Source organism: Gymnoscopelus braueri (assembly GCF_963280865.1).
Source record: "Gymnoscopelus braueri genome assembly, chromosome: 19".
Lineage (NCBI taxonomy): Eukaryota > Metazoa > Chordata > Actinopteri > Myctophiformes > Myctophidae > Gymnoscopelus > Gymnoscopelus braueri.
The window spans coordinates 24,342,876-24,368,705 of record NC_137621.1 but is presented as its reverse complement, the minus strand read 5'-3'; the positions used below and the strand labels follow the sequence as shown (position 1 = coordinate 24,368,705).

The 25,830-nt window shown below is 41.6% G+C and overlaps 1 protein-coding gene across 1 annotated transcript; it reads right to left on the bottom strand.

Annotated features, from left to right (window-relative positions):
* Positions 1-6,101: 6,101 nt before the first annotated feature.
* ctsl.1 (cathepsin L.1) lies at positions 6,102-25,251 on the bottom strand. The gene is made up of 15 exons (XM_080414233.1): positions 25,122-25,251; positions 24,579-24,721; positions 20,326-20,523; positions 19,937-20,128; positions 18,431-18,596; positions 17,788-17,893; positions 16,156-16,249; positions 12,890-12,998; positions 12,398-12,540; positions 11,523-11,720; positions 11,134-11,325; positions 9,573-9,738; positions 8,752-8,863; positions 7,285-7,388; positions 6,102-6,274 (listed from the first exon to the last, which is right to left on the bottom strand). Exons 1-14 carry the CDS (start codon positions 25,219-25,221, stop codon positions 7,289-7,291), a joined length of 2,019 nt encoding a protein of 672 aa, XP_080270359.1. The 5' UTR covers positions 25,222-25,251; the 3' UTR covers positions 6,102-6,274; positions 7,285-7,288.
* Between the last annotated feature and the right edge of the window lie 579 nt (positions 25,252-25,830).

The following is a 25,830-nucleotide window of genomic DNA, read 5'->3' as shown; positions in this document are numbered from 1 at the left end:
CATGTATATGCGTGTGAAATTCTGTGAATGCATTTGTATTACCCCAACAGAATCCTAGGGGATGCTACTGTGTTTGAATCTCAAACATCATCCCTCCTCATCCATGCTTCCTTCCTCACTTGATGTGCATGAACGAGGGAGTATGCCAAGGACAGATAACGACAGGCAAGCAAGGGAAGGTCGGCTAGTTGACTTTCAACCAGTGACACCAGCGAAGCTACTGCATTCTGTGTTGTTGTTGTGGTGGGTGGATTAGGAGCTGTGTCGTGAGCAGTCTGATGACGCTATCTAGTGACATAAATAAGAACTACAACGGGCAGGGAACCACAAAACACAAAGGCAAAGGAAAGGTTCGACAAAGTAGTTGATCTTGGTGTTGAAACATTACTTTTCTTTCTTCACTAATAATTGTCAAGGACAAGCGTCTGGCTTGCTGCTGTTTTAAATAGGCTCAGTGGGACAGAACTGACTTGAGCCAATATCTTTTGTTATGTTGTCCTCCCTTAAAATCCAAATGGATTAATTTATCATCCTCCCATGCTCTCATGCCCTCCGTCTTTCCTCTCCCTCTCTCCCTGTTTGTCCCCTTGCTCTCTCATTCTTTCTCAGATCAATAGGTTTGTTTGTTACAACACCGCCCTGTGTTTTTACTTGTCCATCTCTGCAGGATGCGAATTGGACATCCCTCCCCCTCTGCGGTGGATATGCTGCGAATCAGAAAAGCTAAATTAAATTGCCTAATTGGTTTCCTTGGGAAGGGTAAAACAGATTTAAATTGATTACCGGTAATGGCCTTTTGTGGGACCACATTGGCTTCTGCTGTTCGAGGAGGATTTAGCAAAACCAATTAATTTGTTTCACCTCTTCTACCCGCTCTCCTTCTGTCTCGCCAAGCCTCTCGACACGAGCTTTTCATCTCTTGTTTTTCCTCCTTCTGCTCCCCGGCATCCCTCTTTAATACTTCTGCCAAGTATTAAGGATGATGAAAAGTGTCACCAGTTAGGCTTTAGGCCTACAATAAGAGTCATTCTGCTCATCAATATGTTAAGGGTCATTTTTTACATAGATTCCACTGCTTTTTTTCTGTTTCTTTCTCAGGCATCAAGACTAATGAGAAATGATTTAAGTGTTTCTTTCTATTAGTCGCCAGAGGAGAGAGGTAGCTGTGTTGCACAGAGCAATTTTATCCTATACTTACTGCTGCTTCTTAAAATGAGGAGTGAGGAAAAAAGAGAGGCGGTGGTTAAGGTCACATTCTGCCGCACGATCTGATTAAATTCTTAATATGTTCTCCCGCTCGTTCCATCACTGCCTCTCTTGTTTATTCCTCTCCCACCAAATATTATCACAAGCAGACCTAATGTGACATTTGGGAGGGGCAAATTAAAACTGCTTAATGCAATTTGATTAATTACACCAGGGCAACGGTTTGCCGGTATGAGGGAAAGTAGGCTAATCATTTCCCCTTTGACAACTCTTTAATTCTGCAAATAATAATCTGTATAAAGCCAGGTCAAGAATCAAATGTAATTTGTTGCCGTGTTATTAAACCAAGACCAGTTGGTGTGCTCAACGTTTCTTCCCTTCATTGGTGTGTGCAATAAATATAATAGATATTTTTGAACAACCAATGACAAAGACTATTATAAGTATTTTGAGATCCTCTCACCGTGAGAGTGTAATGGGGGGAGAGGGTCATTTTGGGAATAGAATTGTTTGAACCAACCTTATGAGGATTTAGGTTTTGTTTAGTTGGAATGCAGTAGATAGGAATATTTGAGGCCATATAAATGGCAGAAAAAGAGGGATTACTTTGCACACAGGGTACTGATTTGGGCATCAAGGGTCAAGGTCGAAGTCAACTTTAATGTCCCAAATAGGGACGTTCAAAGACATTAAATTGAATATTCAAAGTATGAAGTGATAGCACTTTGTGTAAAGGAGGTTACCTCAGCCACGACAACGTGAGCTTGCTGAGGGAAATCAGGATAATTTAGCATCAGCATCATTAAAGGAGCACTTCACCCCTGGAAGAAGTTTTCGGTCTTTTAATGAAGTTTAGGAGTCAAGAAACAAGATCCTGGGTTTTTTTTGTGAATAATCTGTGTTTTTAGATATCTAGTAATCTTCGCAATATTCGTGACGTTATTTGCATCATGAGAGATTGGTCTCATTCCTTTCCGCACTACATGTCTCGGCGTGTCTCAGTCAGACCATCTCAAAAGACAGCCCCAATGGGGTGTCCGTAACACTTTGTTCAACCTTCTTTCGCCACTCGGCCACTCCCATTAGCTGCGGCCAGCGGCCTTTGCAGAGTGAGGCATTACTTTACCTGAGTTATCTTCTGATAGTTGTACTTGAATGTTGACATGAAATAATAATCCTGTGTAGTGTTTCATAAGCGCAAGCTTGAAAAAAAAAATACAGCGTGGAGTAGCAGCGCTGGTAAACAAACACCGTCACGAAAGGCTAGGATCATAATACCAAGGATGTGACAGTGATGTCAATACTATGCGACACGGAAGTGAAACTGCATGAAGATACTTATATGTCCCAGTGATATGACATCACTAACGAATCCTTGGACATAATATGTAACTGATGAACGTTTGCGAGGACAGCCAGTGTTGCCAGATATTGTGAGAGAAATAAGCAGCCAGGTCTATGAAAACAAGCCCAAAAGAAAAATAACTATGCCAAGAGCACTTTACCTAGACATGGGATATTATATATTTGAAAATTGCTGATCTACAAGCTCACAACGCTTCGCAACCCATTGTGAGCTTGTAGATCTGCTATTTACAAAAAAATCTTGAGGGGGAAAAAGTCCAAAATGTGGATTTTTTGCAAAATATTTTTATTTGCTTTTCAAAATGTGGAATATTTTTGACACATATTTGTTAGGGGCTCCCTGCCACAAATTATAATTTCAGATGGGGGTCTGTGGAAAAATACATGAACATGTTTGAGAACCACTGGTTTAAACAGCAATCAAAACATTTGGAAACAAGCCCAAATATCAACTACATTTTAGAAAGAAGCCGCTTATAATAAGCAGACATGGCGACACTGGCATGCTGTTTGGATGTTATTGTTGGAGATCACACCCACATGGAACCTCCCCTGCCACAAGGCACCAAAGCATTCTGGGAGTTGAAGTTATAGGCAGTGATACGCTGTGGTCCCCCTGTGGTCCCCCCTGTGGTCACCCCTGGAACTTCTTCCAGGGGTGAAGTGCTCCTTTAACAAGTTCACAATTATATTACACCCCTGAGTGGAGGCTTAGTCATCAAAACTTCACAGTAGGCTACACAGGAAAAGTGTGGAAAATGATTATACTTGCTGTTCTGAGCACAGGATTTCTAGTAAGCAACATTTCCATGAAATTTTGGCCTGTGTCATATCCCTGGGGCATGTTATTGGTATTTGTGTCTGTAACTCACAAAATCATTTTTTTTCCTTCTGTATTTTATATGGTGAACATGAAGCGCCATACCTTTTCTTTCGAATGATACACATGCATTTGGATGAAAAGGTTAACGGTACTTCCCTGAAATAAACCATGGCTGTGGATTCTAGGGGATTACGCACACATGAACAAATTAACAAAGGCAATAGGGTATTTAGAGTGAAGAGTGAAGCAAAAAAGAACATTTGTTTATTATACATCCATGTCTTGTGGGGTTGGTGGTTTGTGGGCCAAGGCAGAACTGGGGAATGAAAAAAAACCTAAAACAATAATGTGAAGAAAAATATTTCAAGTCTATACACAAAAGTGTTTTCTGCAAACTTATTACAAACATCTAATTTAAATAATCCTATCATCGATTATGACTCCTTCCATGTGAACGTTTGGTCTGGGCATTGTCTGTGACTCATCCCCATGCTCCCAAATCCTTAGTATGGGGGTAAAGAATAAATCCTTTTGACATTTTATGTCAGGTGTGTGAAAAAAAATAGCGGCAAAAAAAAACGAGAACAAGTTCCCCTCTTTGTTAGATTTCTCCGGTCTCCTTTGTAGATTTGAATGAATAAGGAAAGTGAAAGTTGTCAGGGATTGTTTACGAAATACCAAGTGCGAAGATTAAATGTCACCATGAGAGGATGTGACGGAGGGGAAAAGGGTCATTCAGAGACCAAAGCAGACAGCCATTACAGTATATTGATTGTAACAGAAGGCAAAACACACACCGCACAGTTTCCCTCTGAGATTTTGGTGTGGAATCCATACTGGTTGCTCACCACACCAGGAAAGACATTAACCCGCAAAGTGTATGACTGCAGTCAGTTCTCGTCTCTGTCACTGCATACCATTATCATATTCCTGTCAGATCTACTTTCACACTATTTCCTATTTTGCTGTGCCGTTGTTCTTACCTGGAAATAAATGATGTGCCTGAGATAACCTTTTAAAATGAGGAAGGAAAAGAGGGAGATATTCCCTGTTTGAACAGAATTTTCTCGAAAACAGTTCACATAATCGTCACTGTCGTGAGGAAACCTTGTTTCTTCAAAAAATGTTATTTTCAAGAAATGGAAAAATAATCTGTGATTCAATGGACCCAATGTAGATATTATTTAATCACAAGCTCTTGTTAATACTTTTCATTGGGTCAATATTTATAAAAACTAAACCTAAACTAATAGAGCCTTCCTGCTTGCTCAGGGGATAAATTGAATCTTGACCATCAGGTCAAAATTCGTGTCTAAGTGAGACATGACCTTTGACACGATCTAAATGTCTCAACGACAACGTTTCCTCTGGCGAAAGGGTTGTGTATTAACATACTCTACCATACAGATTGGACAAAATTACATTTTATTCATTAAAAAAAAGTTACTTGCTTTAACCACTTTCACGTACAAACTGTTCTTTTTTTAATAGCGAAAATTGCTACAAGCTCACTTTCCCGACACTGTTGTACTATGAAGTAGGGCATTAGCAAGAAAAAAAAACACAAAAAGTTGGACATACGTGGTTTCTGCCTGACATCAACGATATCCTATTTTGTCTTTGGCTGTAATTAAAGGTGATGAACCACAATAACAGCTACGAAGCCCAACTCAGGTCATGAGATTGATATTAGAAAATGTATGAATATAAATATCTGTTAGTTGGTTAGTTTAATTCAATCATCGTCACCAGTAACCATAACATCACACACATCAACATAATCAAACTGTAACGTAGTTTAGGGGGATCGAAAAGGAATAGGCTGAAGCTAAAAGCTTATATATGCCGATCCTACGTACATGTCATTTTCATACACTTCATAGTCATACTTGACATGAATAAAAGTCTCTCAGCTCAAGTCTAACTTGACAGAAATCTTGATGGATGGTGAACAATTCAGGTCATTTTCAGTATGCCCGACACTTACTCATGAACACTCTAATTTCTAAGGCACTTATAATTTGTATCGTGGCCAGACATACAGTACATAGTAGAGAATGTCTGACACATAAAACAAATTGAGAAAAGAGAGTGATAAAACGATAGCGTGTGTGTGTGTGTGTGTGTGTGTGTGTGTGTGTGTGTGTGTGTGTGTGTGTGTGTGTGTGTGTGTGTGTGTGTGTGTGTGTGTGTGTGTGTGTGTGTGTGTGTGTGTGTGTGTGTGTGTGTGTGTGAGAGAGAGAGACACTCATACAAACTGACAGACAGAGATTTGGGTATATGTCCCAATGTCATTCTCTAACAGTTCGAGATTTGGGTATATGTCCCAATGTCATTCTCTAACAGTTCTCATTGACATTCCACTGGGATATAGGGATATATCGTACATTTCTAGCATACTTTTCTTGCAGTATATAGAGTAAGCTAATGGCAAAGAGAACAGGTGCTTACTGGCTTCAGGTGCTATAGCTAGCTAATATTTACTGCCTGATTCATAATATTTAATGGGGCAGACCTTCAATTCAGCTGGCTTTTGTGGAGCTCTGTAAAGTGAGGTTGCACCTGGAAGCATTTAGTGCTCAAACAGCTAAGTACAGTATAAACATCCAACCTCAGCATAGTTTAAATACAGTAATATATGTACTAATTCTTAAAATAAAACATTAAACAGCCAGTATTAAAAAATGCAACTCGTGTTCAGTTCACTTGAAATGTTTATTTTTCATTTCTAAATGTAAAATATGTTTATTTATTAACATTATTTTAAAACAATTATTAGTGTATAAACAGTAGACCTCTGCCTTGAAAAAACTAAGCTAACGGCATCTTGAAATGAGTCATTATTCCATTTCCCCTTCAACTCTCAATGACTTCCCGGACCTGTAAAGCAGCAAGAAACATGAAAGATAGCCAAGTTAATGGACAGCAAACTGTAGTCTTGGCGGTTAACGTGCACGCACATGCACTCTCTTCACAATACTCACACACAAACACACTCAAGTTAAACTTTAAGTTTAAACATAGTTGTTTCAACATAAACTTTGTTTAAACACAAACAACAAAGGGATGATATTTGGACAGAGCCTTGAGCCTGAAGCCTAACTCTTTGCTCTCTCTCTCTCTCTCTCTCTCTCTCTCTCTCTCTCTCTCTCTCTGTATAGAATTACATCTACAATTTATTATTGTTGCCGTAATTTGATATTTGTATACCGTTTATTGAATGTGGTTATAATGTCATGAATATGTATTGATATAATATATCAATGAAAAACTATGTTGTTTTTCATTTCTGATATTTTGAAATAATTATTGTGACTGACGTATATTTGGATAAAGTATATTCGATATGTTTACTCATGTACAGTAATGTATAATGAATGTGTTTTGATGTATTCTCTTCCTATTATTGATTAATTGATATCCCTGCAGCAGCCCAATGATCCCTCGCTGTTCTTCCAACCTGTGCTGCGTTCGTTCCTAATTAGGATAGAAGGCTACAGTATCAGAGAATGATGTGCATAATACTTTGACTCTGATGAAGATGCACCATGTGTCAAAATGTTACAAGTGAATAAAATAACTTCATTGGCTTCCTTGTAACCATGTGCACTTCAGGGCTGGAGAGGGACGGGGACCATGATACTGAACAAACACTCTGGGAATGACTACTGATCGGAATATAGAGCTTTAGCATTAAACATATCTCTTACAGCACCTTCAAACTTATGTTAAAAAAACTAGACAAATGAAGGAGGGATGGGATTTATACTTCGTCTTTTGACCATGCTGTTCCACGACAAGAATAGATCTTCACCTGGGAATGTTAAAAATCTGTTCTTTTTTCATTGTGTGACAAAGTATAAGGCCTATATAGCCACTGTCCTTCTCACCTGTTCAGACCAGCGGGTAGCTGGACGCTGTGGCAATGCCACACTGGTTGTGCTTGTTTCTGCTCATCATGATGTAGCCCTTGTCTCCCCAGCTCAGTCCCCAGCTAATAGAGAAACACACATTTCCACAACTATTAGGACAGAGCAGTGGCTCCCATACCTTTCTGGATCAGGGCCCACTTGAAAGTCTTGAAAGCGGAGCGGCTCAGGCTCACCCATTTCACCATTTTAATGAATCAATTGTGTTTTGGCTTGGTTCAATGGAACTAAAATACTGTAGTAGTACGCTTTAAGTTCCTATTTATCTTTATCACAATGAAAACTCATTATTATCCCAGGTTTTAATGAAAAAATACCATTACTTTTTTTTTTTTCATTAATGTTTTTATATTAATGTTATATTATCATTCAAGTCTCAGCGTTTTGCCAATTATTTGGGGGCCCACTAGTGGCCCATGTACAGGTTGGGGATCGCTGGGGTAGTGCATACCTAAAGACTGGTACAGTTAGAACTGCATGTACAGACAACATGACATTATCTCAGATAGGATTGAGGCATGTAGGATAGGATAGATTTAGGCTGCTGGGATTTTTGAGGACAATGTTTTACCTATGGATGTTTAAAAGAATTCAAGAAAAACATTTTACATAATTATGTCTGATGCAACAATGTACAATGAGTAGGCCGGTAATATAAAATGGGACAGTAAATGGGTTCTGTTGACTCCGCTTTTGGGTTGTGTCACATTAAGTGCTGAGCATGAAGCAAAAAATAACGGTCAGTTGTTCATTATGGAATTATGTTAAACCAAAAGACTACACAGCTGTTTCCATTACTACCATTAATTCACGGATTACAAGAGAAGTGATGCATGAATATCCAGCTTGGACATAAACTGGGGACTGATGTTGATCAAGGTCCTTCAAATGCATCTGAAGATATAAGATATAATGACCCTTAAACAGGTAAATCCTGAGCGTTCATTTAACTCTGAGGTAGTAAAAGTGGAACAATTAACACTGAGGATTTTTCAGTGTAGATCAGTGGTGCTCCACCTTTTCAGGCCGTGACCCCCCATAAATAATCATATTTGAACTGGGGACCCCCCACGCTGACAAGCACTTGGAATTGTAGGATTTGAGACATTACATTTAGTTTGACTCGGTTCCACAGATAAATATTGTGAAAATAGCGTTGTGAGCTTGTAGATCAGCTATTTTCAAAAATGTTGCCTCTTTCTTCTATTATTTGACAATTTGGCCAATGTTTGACCAATTTTTATAGTAGTTTGTTGATTACTTTTGATGCAGTAATGTTTTTTTTATTTTCTTTATATTTTTTTCTTTATTTTATTTTTAGGTATTATAATATAAAGGTCTTAAAAGTCCTTAAATTGTCACTTCACCGTCATCTGGGGACCCACAGGTTGAGAACCACTGGTGTAGATTATTGGACTATGAGTTTACCTGTTCTTGACCAGCCAGTAGTCCTTTCCACCATCAGTATCAGTACCATAACCCACAGCCAACACACCATGATCCAGCTCAGAGGAGCTGCAATCAGGTTCATCATACACACCTACACGCACACACGCACACACACACACACACACACACACACACACACACACACACACACACACACACACACACACACACACACACACACACACACACACACACACACACACACACACACACAGAATTACACATTAACATGTGTAACTGTTAATATATTATATGTCATATATTATATGACAGTCATGGATGAACTTCAACATAGTGTTTGCACTTCCTCCCTTTTTAGCCCGTACATCTACATAAATGTTCAAATTTCAAATATAAAGTACGTCCTCCATGGCCACGGATGTTACAATTCTGTACGGGCCCTCAAAAATACCCATATGTTCCGTATTGTTCAATAAGAAGCTTTTTAATCCGATTGGTGGCCATTTTCTTTGTATTTTCTCCTCAAGCTTTCAACTACGTGACCCTATCGGTTGGGAGGTGTATTGCACCTGATTTTGATACATTATAACTATGAAAAAATGGCCATCAATCGGATTAAAATGCTTTTTATTGAACAATTCAGAACATACAGGTACTTCTGAGAGCCCGTACATAATGTTAACATCCGTTGCCATAGGGAAAGTACTTTATATTTGAAATCTGAACGTTTATGTAGATGTATGGGACAAAAAGAGAAAACAAGCAAACACTATGTTGAAGTTCATCCATGGCATGACGGTCATGACAGATGACCGTCTTGGATCCATGGCTAATCTCACCTGACTGATAGAGCTGGAATGATGAGTGGCCAGCGTCGATGGCTACAGACACTGGTCCAATGGTGGCCACGGCGTCCTGCAGCGCATCTTCACTACCTTCAGGGACGTCGACGTAGCCAGTGCAGGTTGCTCCAATGCTGTCAGACTTGAAGCGGCAATCCTTATCCTGATACACACAGGGGGGCGACAGTAAAGCAGGAATTATTTAATGGTTATTGTTTCCCACTCTGATCTACCCTGACTGTAGTACTGTTATTAACTTTTTCAACAGGAAACAAGAATTTTACGTTTTAACTTTTATTTACCCTGGGGATGTGTACAAAATCCTGCTGTGTGCTACCAGTTTGACTAAAGTATGGTCTAAAGTCTATATTGATTTGCAGCCACAAGGTGTCAGCATTCTACAACTGGGGAGATGTTATTTGCACAAACATGTAGGTTTTCAAAAGGATATAGGCTACAGTAATATACCAGAGTTTGTGTTCCCACAATAAATTGACCGTGTACCCTTATCTTTCACTTTACTCTTCAACACCTGTGTTTGGTTCAGTAGTTCATGATTAAATTCAACAAGAACAATCAAAACACAAGACTAGTAATTCTATAGGTTATGAGAAAAATATGAGCACCATTTAAATATAAATACTTCCTACCAAATGGTGACCATCTTTGCTTTGTTATGAAGTTTTCTCAAATATTGTCTTACGAAATAAATTATTTTTTCTTTAAATTAACTCCCTCCTGCCATAACATCATAACTGAAGGCAACTGTAATTCTTGTCTTTCCGATATCACTTGAGTACAATACTCGAAAAACGGCTTAAGTGAAAGTAGAATTACACTTTTCTTTCTTGTAAAAGAGACTCTGTCTCAATGTATTTTTACTGGTGAAATAAAGGTATATATTTTAGAGGGTATTAGAAAATGTACAAGAATAAAACTACTCAATTACAGTAACAAGATTACTTGTCAATTATAGTAACAAATCTTTTAATGTGTTACTTTCCGCTCCTGGTTCTCAGTATTCACTCTTTGCTACTAAACAGTTCAACCTGACAGCTTAACCACTGACTGACAGAGGTGGAAAGTAACTAAGTACATTTACTCAAGTACTGTACTTAAGTTCAATTTTGAGCACTTTTACTTCTATTCCACCACATCTCGGAGGCAAATATTGTACTTTTACTCCACTACAATTATTTGACAACTTTAGTAACTAGTTACTTTGTAGATTTTGAGTATTATTACAAAACATACATTAACCACTTCAGCTCTATATACATTTCAGCCATTTGCTTGCAATGCGACGCATTGTGAACTTGTAGATCTGCCATTTTCAAAAGATTTTTATACATTTTATACATTTGAAATCTTGTGAAACGGGACATTCTGCATAATGAGTACTCTACTTTTGGTACTTCAGTACATTTTGATACCAATACTTTTGTACTTTTACTAAATTCCGGACTTTTACTTGTAACAGAGTATGTCTACATTGCAGTATTGATACTTTTACTTAAGTAAAAAAATGTGAGTACTTTCACCACCACTGCTGACTGACCTCAGCCTCATAGGGGTAGGACTCCTCAGTATCCAGACCTTTGTTGGCCTCGATGTACTCAAAAGCCTGATCCATCAGGCCTCCACCGCAGCCCATGTTGCCAAATTTTCCGGAGCAGTCCACCAGCTGCTGCTCACTGAGGGAGACCAATTTCCCTGTTTTTCTGAAGGTCTGTCCCTCCAGAGAACCAGTCTGAAGACGGGAGAGAGACGAGGAGAAAAGGAGGAGGCCATGAGAGCCATAATAAGACACCCAGAGGTCGGTGGTGATCGTCATTGTTGCTCTAGCATTGGTACGACTTTCCTAATGGGGTGGAGCTATAGGTACTTCTATAATAATAGTATGTGTAGTACATAAACATAAACATAATATGCATGCACAATACATACTGTGCTGAAAGCCCAGCAGGAACCACACTCCTTCTGGTCCTTAACATCGGTGACATATCCCTTGTCCCTCCAGTCCACAGTGGCGGGCAGGTCGGTGACACCTGTCAGTGGGAGATAGGCAGAACCACGGCGAGGCATGGAGGAGTTGAAGGAGCCCAGGCATCCCAGAGAGATGAGGCGTCGGTACTCTTCATTTTCCTGTCGATGGGTTTTTAGAATGAATTGTGAAAAGTTTCATTTTATTATTGCCTTTAATATCTCAAGGCAACCGAGGGACAAAACCATGTCTGTGTGATTTGTCACTCATTTTGCTCGAGTGTTGATGTGTGCAGCGTCATGTTGATATACAATGTTACTATTATAATCTATCCAAGTAAATCTCCCTGTCTTTCTCCCTGTCTTTCTCCCTGTCTTTCTCCCTGTCTCCCTGTCTTTCTCCCTGTCTCCCTCCCTCCCTGTCTCCCTCCCTCCCTGTCTGTCTGTCTGTCTGTCTGTCTGTCTGTCTGTCTGTCTGTCTGTCTGTCTGTCTGTCTGTCTGTCTGTCTGTCTGTCTGTCTGTCTGTCTGTCTGTCTGTCTGTCTGTCTGTCTGTCTGTCTGTCTGTCTGTCTGTCGGTCTGTCTGTCGGTCTGTCTGTCTGTCTGTCTGTCTGGCGGAGCGGAAAAATATGGAGATCCCATGCAGTAGATGACCGACATCATAGACTGGCCTCCAAATACTTTGATAGCGAGTACTCGCTCTAAGTACTCGCACAACGGTACTCCACTAGTAATACTAATAGTGTAAAGTGAACCGTGAACCCAAAAGTGAATTATCTCTCCCTCTTTGTTCGTTTCTCCACTCATGTTAAAGGACACTTTTTTTAATATGTTTTTACCATGTCAGCAAAGAAGGTCATGCCCAGGTGGAAGGACTTGATGCCCTGGTCGGCCATGATGTTGTGAACCAGCACCAGTCTGCGGTTGTTGAGCCATGCCTCTTTATGCCGGGCCTCCTCTGATGGAGAGCCGTACATCTTTCCTGGAAATATAACATTCAGAAAGGAGAAAGGGTTGTTGTTATGACTGCTGTGATCTGAAATGGATGGCTGATGCTGTTTTTTAAATAGATAATTAAATTAAACATTTCCTGATATTACAGCAATGACACAAAGTGAGCCACAGTATGCTTCAGGGAATCTTAGATCTTCTTTATATTTTTAAACGCATTCCTTTGTACCAAGCACAGCACCTGATATAACAAAATGGAACAATTGGCTGTGTATGAGACATGTAGCATTGATGTTCATTTACTGTAACTCAGAGAACACAGAGTTAAATGAACTCTCAATGATTTTGCAGTGTAAAGGAAAGGCTCAATGAAGTCTCACCAAATTTGAGTTTCCATGCGTGGAACTCAAGGTCCTCCAGGGAGATGGTGGCAGCGCTGGCCACAGCCAGGACGACAGCAACGACTAGCAGGGACTTCATTCTGACAGGCTGACAGACAGACAGATGTTCAAACAGGGATGTAGCTACTGAGTCTACTGACTACTGCTATGACATGCAGCAAACCAGCGGGATTGCTTTTGTTTGAAGCTGAACTGAAACCTCTGCTGACTTTCCCATGCATTTATTGTGTCTTAGTCACACACACATTCTTTTATAATTTTTATCAGATGTGTTTCTCGTCTTCTTTGTATTTCTAAACAAAGTTTCTGTTTCTATACCTCCATTTCACCTGTGTAATAAGGTCACCTGCACCACAGGAATTGTGTATGTTTGCCTCTATCTCTCTATATGTGTCTGTGTGTCAGTTCATTTATTTGCTCCATACAGTATAATGTACTCACTGTGAATTAACTGCTTCAGTGTGTGTGTGCGTGCGTGCGTGCGTGCGTTTGTGCGTGTGTGCGTGTGTGCGTGTGTGTGTGTGTGTGTGTGTGTGCGTGTGTGTGTGTGTGTGTGTGTGTGTGTGTGTGTGTGTGTGTGTGTGTGTGTGTGTGTGTGTGTGTGTGTGTGTGTGTGTGTGTGTGTGTGTGTGTGTGTGTGTGTGTGTGTGTGTGTGTGTGTGTGTTCTCCTTACCTTCCAGTAGATGTACTGTCGTGATGGAGTGTTAGTCTGAATGATGTTCTTATATAGCTGGTTAGGGTTATGGTTATGGTAATGTCATGCAGTCAGGTGCCTGTCAGCACCTCATAAAAACAATCAGATGATCCCACAGAGAGAGAGGGAAAGAGACTTACACATCAAAACATTTTGTCATGTCACTGTTCTGGGGAAATATAATTTCAAAAGAACATTGAGATCATAAATTATACCCTGAAGAAGCAGTGCAGTTACACCTGGGTTGTAACTCAGTTCAGTTTCAATATGCACAATTATTATATTTCACCATGAAATAGACACCTTGGCTGGAGACACACATAGACAAGTTCTGATTATGCCTATGTATTTTCTCATAGATACATACCACATATTTAACTTGCAACCCCTTTCAGTCATGCTGAAAAATATGTAAGATATCAACCAAGGAATTCATGCCTATACCGTAATTTATTTGGAAAAAAGTGTTCACAGTGTTTTCAATTTGAGTTGTTATTGCATCTTCTTGATTTCTCATAAATGTAGGTGGAGGTTATCGGCACCAAAGCATACAGTGTAACTGCATGCATTTGTTGCCGTTATTTGAGTTTAAAGTAAATCAATTCGAATTTCCATTTTTCATTAAATCTTATTTGAGGAACACCATATGTCAAAACATGTGTACTGCACTGAGCTACCACCAATATATTTAGTCTAATGTCCGAATCTGCTTTTTGTGCTCTTGTGTGGAGACTCATACAAACTGACAGACAGAGCTTTGGGTATATGTCCCAATGTCATTCTCTAATAGTTCTCACTGACATTTCACTGTGAAGGGATATATGGTAATTTTTTTGCATACTTTTCTTGCAGTATATACAGTAAGGCAGCTAATGGCAAAGAGAACAGGTGCTTACTGGCTTCAGGTGCTGTAGCTAGCTGTTGTAATATTTACTGCCTGATTCATAGTATTTAATGGGGCAGACCTTCAATTCAGCTGGCTTTTGTGGAGCTCTGTAAAGTGAGGTTGCACCTGCAAGCATTTATTGCTCAAACAGCTAAGTATAAACATTCAACCTCAGTATAGTTTAAATACAGTAATATCTGTACTAATTCTTAAAATAAAACATTAAACAGCCAATATTAAAAAAGAAACTCATGTTTAGTTCACTTGAAATGTTTATTTTTCATTTCCAAATGTAAAATATGTTTATTTATTTACATTCTTTTAAAACAATTCTTAGTGTGTAAATAGTAGACCTCTGCCTTGAAAAAACAAAACTAACGGCATCTTGAAATGAGTCATTATTCCATTTCCCCTTCAACTCTCAATGACTTCCCGGACCTGTAAAGCAGCAAGAAACATGAAAGATAATGGATATCTATTATATTTATTTCACACACCAATGAAGGGAAGAAGCATTGATGGCCAAGTTAATGGTCAGCAAACTGTAGTCTTGGCGGTTAACGTGCACATGCACTCTCTTCACAATACTCACACACAAACACACTCAAGTTAAACTTTATGTTTAAACTAGTTGTTTCAACATAAACCTTGTATACTCTTTGCTCTCTCTCTCTCTCTCTCACTCACACTCACACTCACACTCACTCAAATACAAAGCAATCGGGATATTTTATTCACTTGGTGCATATTCTAGGGGAGTAAGCGAGGACTGGAAAAATTACACCTTCCCCTAGAGGTGAAGACAATACTCTTTAGTGAAGCAATCTGGATCACCAAACTCAATACAGTGGAATCATCAGCACAAGGAGCTAAGCCTGACTTGTTTTTTATGAAGCTAATGTATAGAATGACATCTATAAGTTATTATTGTTGACATAATTTGATATTTGGATACCGTTTATTGAATGTGGTTATAATGTCATGAATATGTATTGATATAATATATCAATGAAAAACTATTGTTTTTCATTTATGATATTTTGAAGTAAGAAATTGTGATTGTGATTGTGAATTGTGACTGACGTATATTTTGATAAAGTATGTTCAATATGTTTACTCATGTAATGTATAATGAATGTGTTTTGATGTATTCTCTTCCTATAATTGATTAATTGATATCCCTGCTGCAGCCCAATGATCCCTCACTGTTCTTCCAACCTGTGCTGTGTTCGTTCCTAATTAGGGTAGAAGGCTACAGTATCAGAGAATGATGTGCATAATACTTTGACTCTGCAGATGCACCATGTGTCAAAATGTTACTTGTGAACAAAATAACTTGATTGGCTTCCTTGTAACCATGTGCACCAACGTTGTACTTCAGGACAGGAGAGAGACGGGGACCATGTTACTGAACAAACACTCTGGGAATGACTACTGATCGGAATATAGAGCTTTAGCATTAAACATATCTCTTACAGCACCTTCACACTTATGTTTAAACAACTAGATGAATGAAGGAGGGATGGGATTTATACTTCGTCTTTTGACCGTGCTGTTCCACGACAAGAATAGATGTGAATGTTAAAAATCCGTTTTTTTCATTGTGTGTTTGTAAGACAAAGTATAAGGCCTATATAGCCACTGTCCTTCTCACCTGTTCAGACCAGCGGGTAGCTGGCCGCTGTGGCAATGCCACACTGGTTGTACTTGTTTCTGCTCATCATGATGTAGCCCTCGTCTCCCCAGCTCAGTCCCCAGCTAATAGAGAAACACATATTTCCACAACTATTAGGACAGCGCAGTGGCTCCTATACTTTTCTGGATCAGGGCCCACTTGAAAGTCTTGAAAGCGGAGCGGCTCACCCATTTCACCATTTTAATGAATCAATCAATTGTGTTTTGGCTTGGTTCAATGGAACTAACATACTGTAGTAGTATACTATAAGTTCCTATTTATCTGTATCACAATGAAAACTCATTATCCCAGGTTTTAATGAAAAAATACCATTATTTTTTACATTAATGTTTTTATAATGTCATATTATCATTCAAATCTCAGTGTTTTGCCAATTATTTGGGGGCCCACTAGTGGCCCATGTACAGGTTGGGGATCACTCGGGTAGTGCATGCCTAAAGACTACACAGCTGTTTCCATTACTACCATTAATTCATGAATTACAAGAGAAGTGATGCATGAACTATACATATCCAGCTTGGACATAAACTGGGGACTGATGTTGAAGATATAAGATATAATGACCCTTAAACAGGTAAATCTTGAGCGTTCATTTAACTCTGAGGTAGTAAAAGTGGAACAATTAACACAGAGGATTTTGCCATTTAGATCAGTGGTGCTGTTTGACCAATTGTTTATGTAGTTTGTTGATTACTTTTGATGCAGTAATGGTCTTTTTCTTTTCTTTTCTTTTTTTCTTCTTTTTTTTAGGTATTTAGGTACTTAAAAGTCCTTAAATTGTCACTTCACTGTCATCTGGGGACCCCCACCCCCTCCCCCCCAAAAACATCATGTGGGGACCCACCTGGGGGTCCCGACCCACAGGTTGAGAACCACTGGTGTAGATTATTGTCTCCGCCAGGCCGAAAGGCATGGCGAGAGAGTATGTTTTTCACCCTGTCCGTCCGTCCGTCCGTCCGTCCGTCCGTCCGTCTGTCCGCAGCTAATCTCTGGCACCGTTGGCCCGGTCGCTGCGAAACTGTGCACACACACTCCCTGGATGCCAATTCAGAACCTCTTTTTCACATGGGCCTGTTATAGCGCCACCAGGAGGCCGATTTGTGCAAAACCAATTTCTTTATATTACTCCTACAGATTTTATCCAAACGTCATGCAAATCGGTACACAGTATCTCTATAGTCATGTGATCAACGCGAATCTGTCCGATTTCCCATATTCCATCCTCATTGGCTAAGGCTGGCTTCCAAAGTTTGCAGGATTGGTCCGTTTTGAACGAAATGCCTCAAATTATGCACTCAGCTTGCGATTTCCGTGAAATTTTACACGCACATTCCCACTAGGCTGAGGAAGAAATGCCACCCTTTTAACATTGGCCTGTTATAGCGCCACCAGCAGGTCTAATCTATCAAAACACATTTTTGGAACAAAATGCCTCAAATCATGAATGCAGTGTCCGATTGTCGTGAAAGGCCTAAGAAGAAACGGGCACCCTTTTCACATTGGCCTATTATAGCGCCACCAGGAAGCCACAATAACCTACCTGACCTGGCGGAGACCTGTGCTCCGAGGAGCACTTTTTCTAGTTGGACTATGAGTTTACCTGTTCTTGACCAGCCAGTAGTCCTGTCCACCATCAGTACCATAACCCACAACCAACACAGCGTGACCCAGCTCAGAGGAGCTGCACTCAGGTTCATCATACACACCTACAGGAACACACACACACACACACACACACACACACACACACACACACACACACACACACACACACACACACACACACACACACACACACACACACACACACACACACACACACACACACACACACACACACACACACACAGAATTACACATTAACTCAGCAGGTGGAGAATGGAAGAAGGGAGGTCAAGTATATAATTGTTGACTGGCTGCATGGATGTATCTTCATAGAGTAGAGTATGCTCACCTGGACAGTCTAATCTCACTTTAGCCCTAGTACATGACTGTCATATATGATATGACAGTCATGGATGAACTTCAACATAGTGTTTGCACTTTCTCCCTTTTTGGCCCGAACATCTACATAAACATTCAAATTTCAAATATACAGTGCTTACCCCATATGTTCCGTATTGTTCAATAAGAAGCATTTTAATCCGATCGGTGGCCATTTTCTCCGTATTTTCTCCATTAGCCCTAGAATGTCTGTCATCTTACATACATTTCATGTATTTTGGATCCATGGCTAATCTCACCTGATTGATAGTGCTGGAATGATGGATGACCGATGTCGATGGCTACAGACACTGGTCCAATGGTGGCCACGGCCTCCTGCAGATCATCTTCACTACCTTCAGGGATGTCGACGTAGCCAGTGCAGGTTGCTCCAATGCTGTCAGCCTTGAAGCGGCAATCCTTATCCTGATACACACAGGGGGGCGACAGTAAATTAGGAATTATTTAGTGGTTATTGTTTCCCACTCTGATCTACACTGACTGTGGTACTGTAATTAACTTTTTCAACAGGAAACACAGATTTTACGTTTTATTTGCCTGCTGGGGTTGTTTACAAAATTCTGCTGTGTGCTACCAGTATGACTGAAGTATGGTCTAAAGTCTATATTGATATGCAGCCACAACGTGTCAGCATTCTACAAGTGGAGAGATGTTATGTGCACAAACATGTAGGTTTTCAAAAGGATATAGGCTACAGTAGCCTATACCAGAGTTTGTGTTCCCACAATAAATTGACCTTGTACCCTTATCTTTCACTTTACTCTTCAACACCTGTGTTTGGTTCAGTAGAACATGATTACATCATTCAACAAGAACAATCAAAACACAAGACCAGTAATTCTATAAGTTATGAGAAAAATATGAGCACCATTTGAATATAAATACTTTCTACCAAATGGTGACCATCTTTGCTTTTATGAAGTTTTCTCAAATATTGTCTTATGAAGGATTTTTTAATTTTTTTATTAACTCACATCATAACTGAAGGCAACTATAATTCTTGTCTTTCCGATATCACTTGAGCACGATACTCACAACAACAACAAAACTTAAGTGAAAGTAGAATTACACATTTCTTTCTTGAAAAAGAAACTCTGTCAATGTATTTTTACTGGTGAAATAAAGGTATATATTTTAGGGGGTAATAGAAAATGTACAAGAATAAAACTACTCAATTGCAGTAACAAGATTACTAAATCTTTGAATGTGTTACTTTCCGCTTCTGGTTCTCAGTATTCACTGTTTGCTACTAAACAGTTCAACTAGAGCTTAACCACTGACTGACAGTGGTGGAAAGTAACTAAGTACATTTACTCAAGTACTGTACCTAAGTACAATTTTGAGCACTTTTACTTCTATTCCACCACATCTCAGAGGCAAATATTGTACTTTTACTCCACTACAATTATTTGACAACTTTAGTAACTAGCTACTTTGTAGATTTTGATTATTATTACAAAACATACATTAACCACTTCAGCTCTATATACATTTCAGCCATTTGCTTGCAATGCGATGCATTGTGAACTTGTAGATCTGCTATTTCAAAAGATTTTTATTCATTTGAAAACTTGTGAAACGGGACATTCTGCATAATGAGTACTTTCTACTTTTGGTACTTCAGTACATTTTGATACCAATACTTTTGTACTTTTACTCAATTCCGGACTTTTACTTGTAACAGAGTATTGAAACTTTTACTTAAGTAAAAAATGTGAGTACTTTCACCACCACTGCTGACTGACCTCAGCCTCATAGGGGTAGGACTCCTCAGTATCCAGACCTTTGTTGGCCTTGATGTACTCAAAGGCCTTATCCATCCAGCCTCCATTGCAGCCCGTGGTGCCAAAGCTTCCGGAGCAGTCCACCAGCTGCTGCTCACTGAGGGAGACCAATTTCCCTGTTTTTCTGAAGGTCTGTCCCTCCAGAGAACCAGTCTGGAGACGGGAGAGAAACGAGGAGAAAAGGAGGAGGCTATGAGAGCCATAATAAGACACCCAGAGGTTGGTGGTGATCGTCATTGTTGATCTAGCATTGGTACGACTTTCCTCATGGGGTGGAGCTATAGGTACTTCTATAATAATAGTATGTGTAGTACATAAACATAAACATAATATGCATGCACAAAACATACTGTGCTGAATGCCCAGCAGGAACCACAGTCATTCTGGTTCTTAACATCGGTGACATATCCCTTGTCCCTCCAGTCCACAGTGGCGGGCAGGTCGGTGACACCAGTCAGTGGGAGATAGGCAGAACCACGGCGAGGCATGGAGGAGTTGAAGGGGCCCAGGCATCCCAGAGAGATGAGGCGTCGGTACTCTTCATTTTCCTGTCGATGGGTTTTTAGAATTAATTGTCAAAAGTTTCATTTTATTATCGCCTTTTTTATCTCAAGGCAACCGAGGGACAAAACCATGTCTGCTTGATTTGCCACTCATGTCATTTTGCTCTAGTTTTGATGTGTGCAGCGTCATGTTGATATAAAATGTTACTATAATAATCTATAAATCCAAGTAAATCCCCCTGTCTGTCTGTCTGTCTGTCTGTCTGTCTGTCTGTCTGTCTGTCTGTCTGTCTGTCTGTCTGTCTGTCTGTCTGTCTGTCTGTCTGTCTGTCTGTCTGTCTGTCTGTCTGTCTGTCTGTCTGTCTGTCTGTCTGTCTGTCTGTCTGTCTGTCTGTCCGTCCGTCTGTCCGTCTGTCCGTCTGTCCGTCCGTCCGTCCGGACTTTTTTGCCGAAAACCTTCCACTCGGCTGGGTGGGGGGGGGGTTCCCTTTGTTCCGGCTGGAACGAACCCGAGGCGGCGAAGAAGACGGCCAGGTCGACGAGGGAAAAGAGCGGGTCTCCTCGTAAGAACAACAAAACGTGGATATAAACCTGCACTGCCTTCAATCCTGCTAGCGAACGTTAGATCTCTGTGTGAATCAAGAACAGTGACCACTATGGACGACTTACTGGCGCGCGTTAAATACAACGCCGAGACGAGGAGCACGTCCATTGTTGTGCTAACAGAGACGTGGCTAACGGAGTTAGCATCTGATTCTTCCATCACTCCCCCTGGTTTCACCGTGTATAGGAAAGACAGAGACACTGTACTAAGCGGTAAGCAACGTGGGGGGGGAGTTTGTGCCTTGATCAACAACAACTGGTGCAAAGATGTTAAAATCCTAGATAGTCACTGCTCACCAGACCTTGAACTTTTAATCATAGCCTGCCGTCCTTTCTACCTACCACGCGACTTCAGCATTGTGATTGTAGCCGTTGTTTACATTCATCCTGGAGCTAATAAGGACACAGCTATGAGGGAATTACACCAGGCGATCAGTGCACAAGAAAATCGCCACCCGGACTGCGCAGTCATCTGCCTAGGCGACGTCAACCGGACAGACTTAAAAAAGGTCTTTCCCAAATTCCACCAGCATGTCACCTGCAGCACCCGTGGTGACAATATTCTTGACCACTGCTACACGCCCTTCAAGGATGGATACAAAGCTCTCCGCCGCCCACCGCTAGGAAGCTCTGACCACTACGCCATCCAGCTGCTACCTGCCTACAAACAGAGGCTAAAAAGGGAGCCGAATCTGGTCTGAGGACACAGACGCTATGCTACAATCCTGCTTCTACCAAACTGACTGGGGGATGTTTAAGAACGCCGCTGGGAATAACATCAACGAACTCTCAGACTCAGTCACTGGCTTTATCAGTAAGTGCATAGATGACATAGTCCCAAAAAAGACAGTTCGGATCTATCCCAATCAGAAACCATGGATGGACAGCGGAGTACGTGCACATCTGCATGAACGGGATGCTGGTTTCAAATCTGGCGACGTGGAAACGCGCAACACGACGCGCGCGGCCCTAAACAGCGCCATCACGAAGGCGAAAAAGGCCTACACAAAAAAGATGCAAGACAAACTCAGCAATGGCGACATCAGGAGCACATGGCAGGCGGTACACACCTTGACAGACTGCAAAACAAGAACCAGAAGCGAGGTGAACCCGCCTGCCTCCCTCCCCAACGAACTGAACACTTTCTACGGCCGGTTTGAGATCAGCCCCAACCGCGGCAGCCAAGCGGGGCCATCAGCAGCACCAGCAGAGGAGAACCCTCTAACCATCTCGGAGAGAGAATTGCGTACAGCCTTCGCACGGGTCAACATCCACAAGGCAGCCGGACCTGATGGGATTCCAGGCCGGGTCCTTAAGGCATGTGCAGACCAGCTGGCGGGTGTCTTCGCTGACATCTTTAACCTCTCCCTCTCCCAGGCTGTGGTCCCTGCAGGGTTCAAAATGTCAACCATTGTGCCCATTCCCAAAAAGGCCAAAGTGACATGCCTGAACGACTGGAGACCTGTTGCTCTCACCCCGATCGTCAGCAAGTGCTTCGAGAAACTGGTGAGGGAATACATCAGCTCCACGCTACCTGCCTCGCTGGATCCGTGGCAGTATGCATACCGCAAAAACAGATCCACCGACGACGCTATTGCCATGGCTCTCCACACCGTCCTCTCGCACATGGACAACAAGCTGCTGAAGGACAAATATGTACGTATGCTGTTCGTGGACTACAGCTCAGCATTCAACACCATTGTCCCAGCAATACTTGACAAAAAGCTCAGAGACCTAGGGCTACACCCAAGCATGTGCGACTGGATACAGGACTTCTTGTCCAACCGACATCAGGTGGTGAGAATGGGCAGCATCACATCCGACCCCCTGACCCTCAACACCGGAGCACCCCAGGGATGCGTGCTGAGCCCTCTCCTCTACTCCCTGTACACGTATGACTGCATAGCCACACATGTCTCCAACACCATCATAAAGTACGCGGACGACACGACAGTGATAGGCCGAATCGTCAACAACGACGAGTCTGACTATAGAGAGGAGATCAACTCACTGGCGCGCTGGTGCCGGGAGAACAACCTCTCTCTTAACGTCGACAAGACCAAAGAACTGATCGTGGACTTCAGGAGGCCGCGGAGAGACCATGCGCCCATCCTCATCGACGGTGCTGCAGTGGAAAGGGTCAGCGAGTTCAAGTTCCTCGGAGTACACATCGAGGAGGACCTCAAATGGGAGACGCACACCACACACGTGAGGAAAAAGGCTCAGCAGCGACTGTACTGGCTCCGCCGCCTGAAGAAGCTTGGAGTAGGACGTCGCATCCTCAGGCTGTATTACAACAGTTCTGTTGAAGGCATCCTAACAGGCTGTGTCACGGCCTGGTACGGGAACTGCACTGCCCGAGAAAAGATCAGCCTACAGCGAGTAGTGCGATCGGCAGAGCGGATAATGGGAATCGAGCTCCCAGCGCTCAAGGAACTGTACAAAAAGCGGTGCGTGGTCAAAGCAAAGCGCATCATCAAGGACAAGCACCACCCAAGTCACAGACTGTTCAAACCCCTACAACGACCGCGACCGGGCAAGGGGCTCTACCGCAGTATCAAGAGTTCCACCACCAGGTTCTGGTGCAGTTTTGGTCCGGCTGCTGTCAGGATGCTGAATGAGGCATAAGCCTTGTTCAGCAGCCTGACAGCAGGCGGTGCAAAACTTTTCTGGCTCTTCCTGAACACACCTGTGGATTATACCAGGGACAATGACTTGGACTTAGCTCCCCCTCGGACACACCTGTGGACTACACCAGGTACAAATGACTTTTTGTTGCACTCCCTCATGGAGCTACTTGCGGATTATACTAGGGTCAGTCCACCCTAGGTGGACACGCACTGACCTTTTGCACCTTAATCCCATGTATAACGCACTGACTTTTATTTTGTTTTTTTATTGTGCTCTTTTTTTCTCTAAGCACCTTAACGTCCATATGTATATCATGCACAGTATAAGTATAACATGCACAGTATACATACATTGCTGCTATGCTCAGGCACCTTAGTTTTTTATTATCTCAGGTACTTTGTAAATATGTAGATAACTAGTCTGGCCTTCTGTTGCTCTATTGTTTTGATCTCCTTCCCACTTGCCCCCCACCCCTCTTCTTCTCCCCCCCCCTCTTCTTTCTATAGAAATTAACGTTGCGATGGGAACGATGTACAAAAACGAATTTCACCCACTTCTTTACCTTGTAAACCTGTGATGTGACAATAAAACTGATTCTGATTCTGATTCTGATTCTGATTCTGTCCGTCCGTCCGTCCGTCCGTCCGTCCGTCCGTCCGTCCGTCCGTCCGTCAGATGACTGACATCATAGACTGGCCTCCAAATACTTTGATAACGAGTACTCGCTCTAAGTACTCGCACAACGGTACTCCACTAGTAATACTAATAGTGTAAAGTGAACCGTGAACCCGAAAAGTGAATTATCTCTCTCTCTTTGTTTGTTTCTCCACTCATGTTAAGGGACACTTTTTTTAATATGTTTTTACCATGTCAGCAAAGAAGGTCATGCCCAGGCGGAAGGACTTGATGCCCTGGTCGGCCATGATGTTGTGAACCAGCACCAGTCTGCGGTTGTTGAGCCATGCCTCTTTATGCCGGGCCTCCTCTGATGGAGAGCCGTACATCTTTCCTGGAAATATAACATTCAGAAAGGAGAAAGGGTTGTCGTTATGACTGCTGTGATCTGAAATGGATGGCTGATAGTTTTTTAAATAGATAATTAAATTAAACATTTCCTGATATTACAGCAAGCCAGTGAGCCACAGTATGCTTCAGGGAATCTTAGATGTCTTTATATTTTTAAACACATTTCTTTGTACCAAGCACAGCACCTAATATAACAAAATGGAACAATTGACTGTGTATGAGACATGTAGCATTTGAAGACCTGTAGCTACACTGCGAAGGCCTGAGTGTTCACTCATTTCCTTCCAATCCATAGTGTTCATTTACTGTAACTCAGAGAACTCAGAGTTAAATGAACGCTCAATGATTTTGCAGTGTAGAAGAAAGGCTCAATGAAGTCTCACCGAATTTGAGTTTCCATGCGTGGAACTCAAGGTCCTCCAGGGAGATGGTGGCAGCGCTGGCCACAGCCAGGACGGCAGCAACGACTAGCAGGGACTTCATTCTGACAGGCTGACAGACAGACAGACAGGCTGACAGACAGACAGACAGACAGACAGATGTTCAAACAGGGATGTAGCTACTGAGTCTACTGACTACTGCTGTGACATGCAGGAAAGCAGCGTGATTGCTTTTGTTTGAAGCTGAACTGAAACCTCTGCTGACTTCTTAGTCACACACACATTCTTTTATCATTTTTATCAGATGTGTTTCTCGTTTTCTTTGTATTTCTAAACAGAGTTTCTGTTTCTATACCTCGATTTCACCTGTGTAATAAGGTCACCTGCACCACAGAAATTGTGTAATGTTTGCCTCTATCTCTCTACCTGTGTGTCAGTTTGTTTATTTTCTCCATATGTACTCACTGTCAATTGACTGTGTCAGTGTGTGTGTGTGTGGTGTGTGTGTGTGTGTGTGTGTGTGTGTGTGTGTGTGTGTGTGTGTGTGTGTGTGTGTGTGTGTGTGTGTGTGTGTGTGTGTGTGTGTGTGTGTGTGTGTGTGTGTGTGTGTGTGTGTGTGTGTGTGTGTGTGTCCTTACCTTCCAGTAGATGTAGTAGTGATGGAGTGTTAGTCTGAATGATGTTCTTATATACAGTAGCTGGTTAGGCTTAT

Excerpts from the sequence above, each read along its gene's own strand:
- ctsl.1 (XM_080414233.1), bottom strand. The coding sequence starts at position 25,221 with ATGAAGTCCCTGCTAGTCGTTGCTGCCGTCCTGGCTGTGGCCAGCGCT. Across the intron at positions 18,597-19,936 it reads CCTACCCCTATGAGGCTGAG|GATAAGGATTGCCGCTTCAA; the intron begins GTCAGTCAGCAG and ends TGTGTGTATCAG. Across the intron at positions 11,326-11,522 it reads CCTGCTGGGCTTTCAGCACA|ACTGGTTCTCTGGAGGGACA; the intron begins GTATGTATTGTG and ends TCCCGTCTTCAG.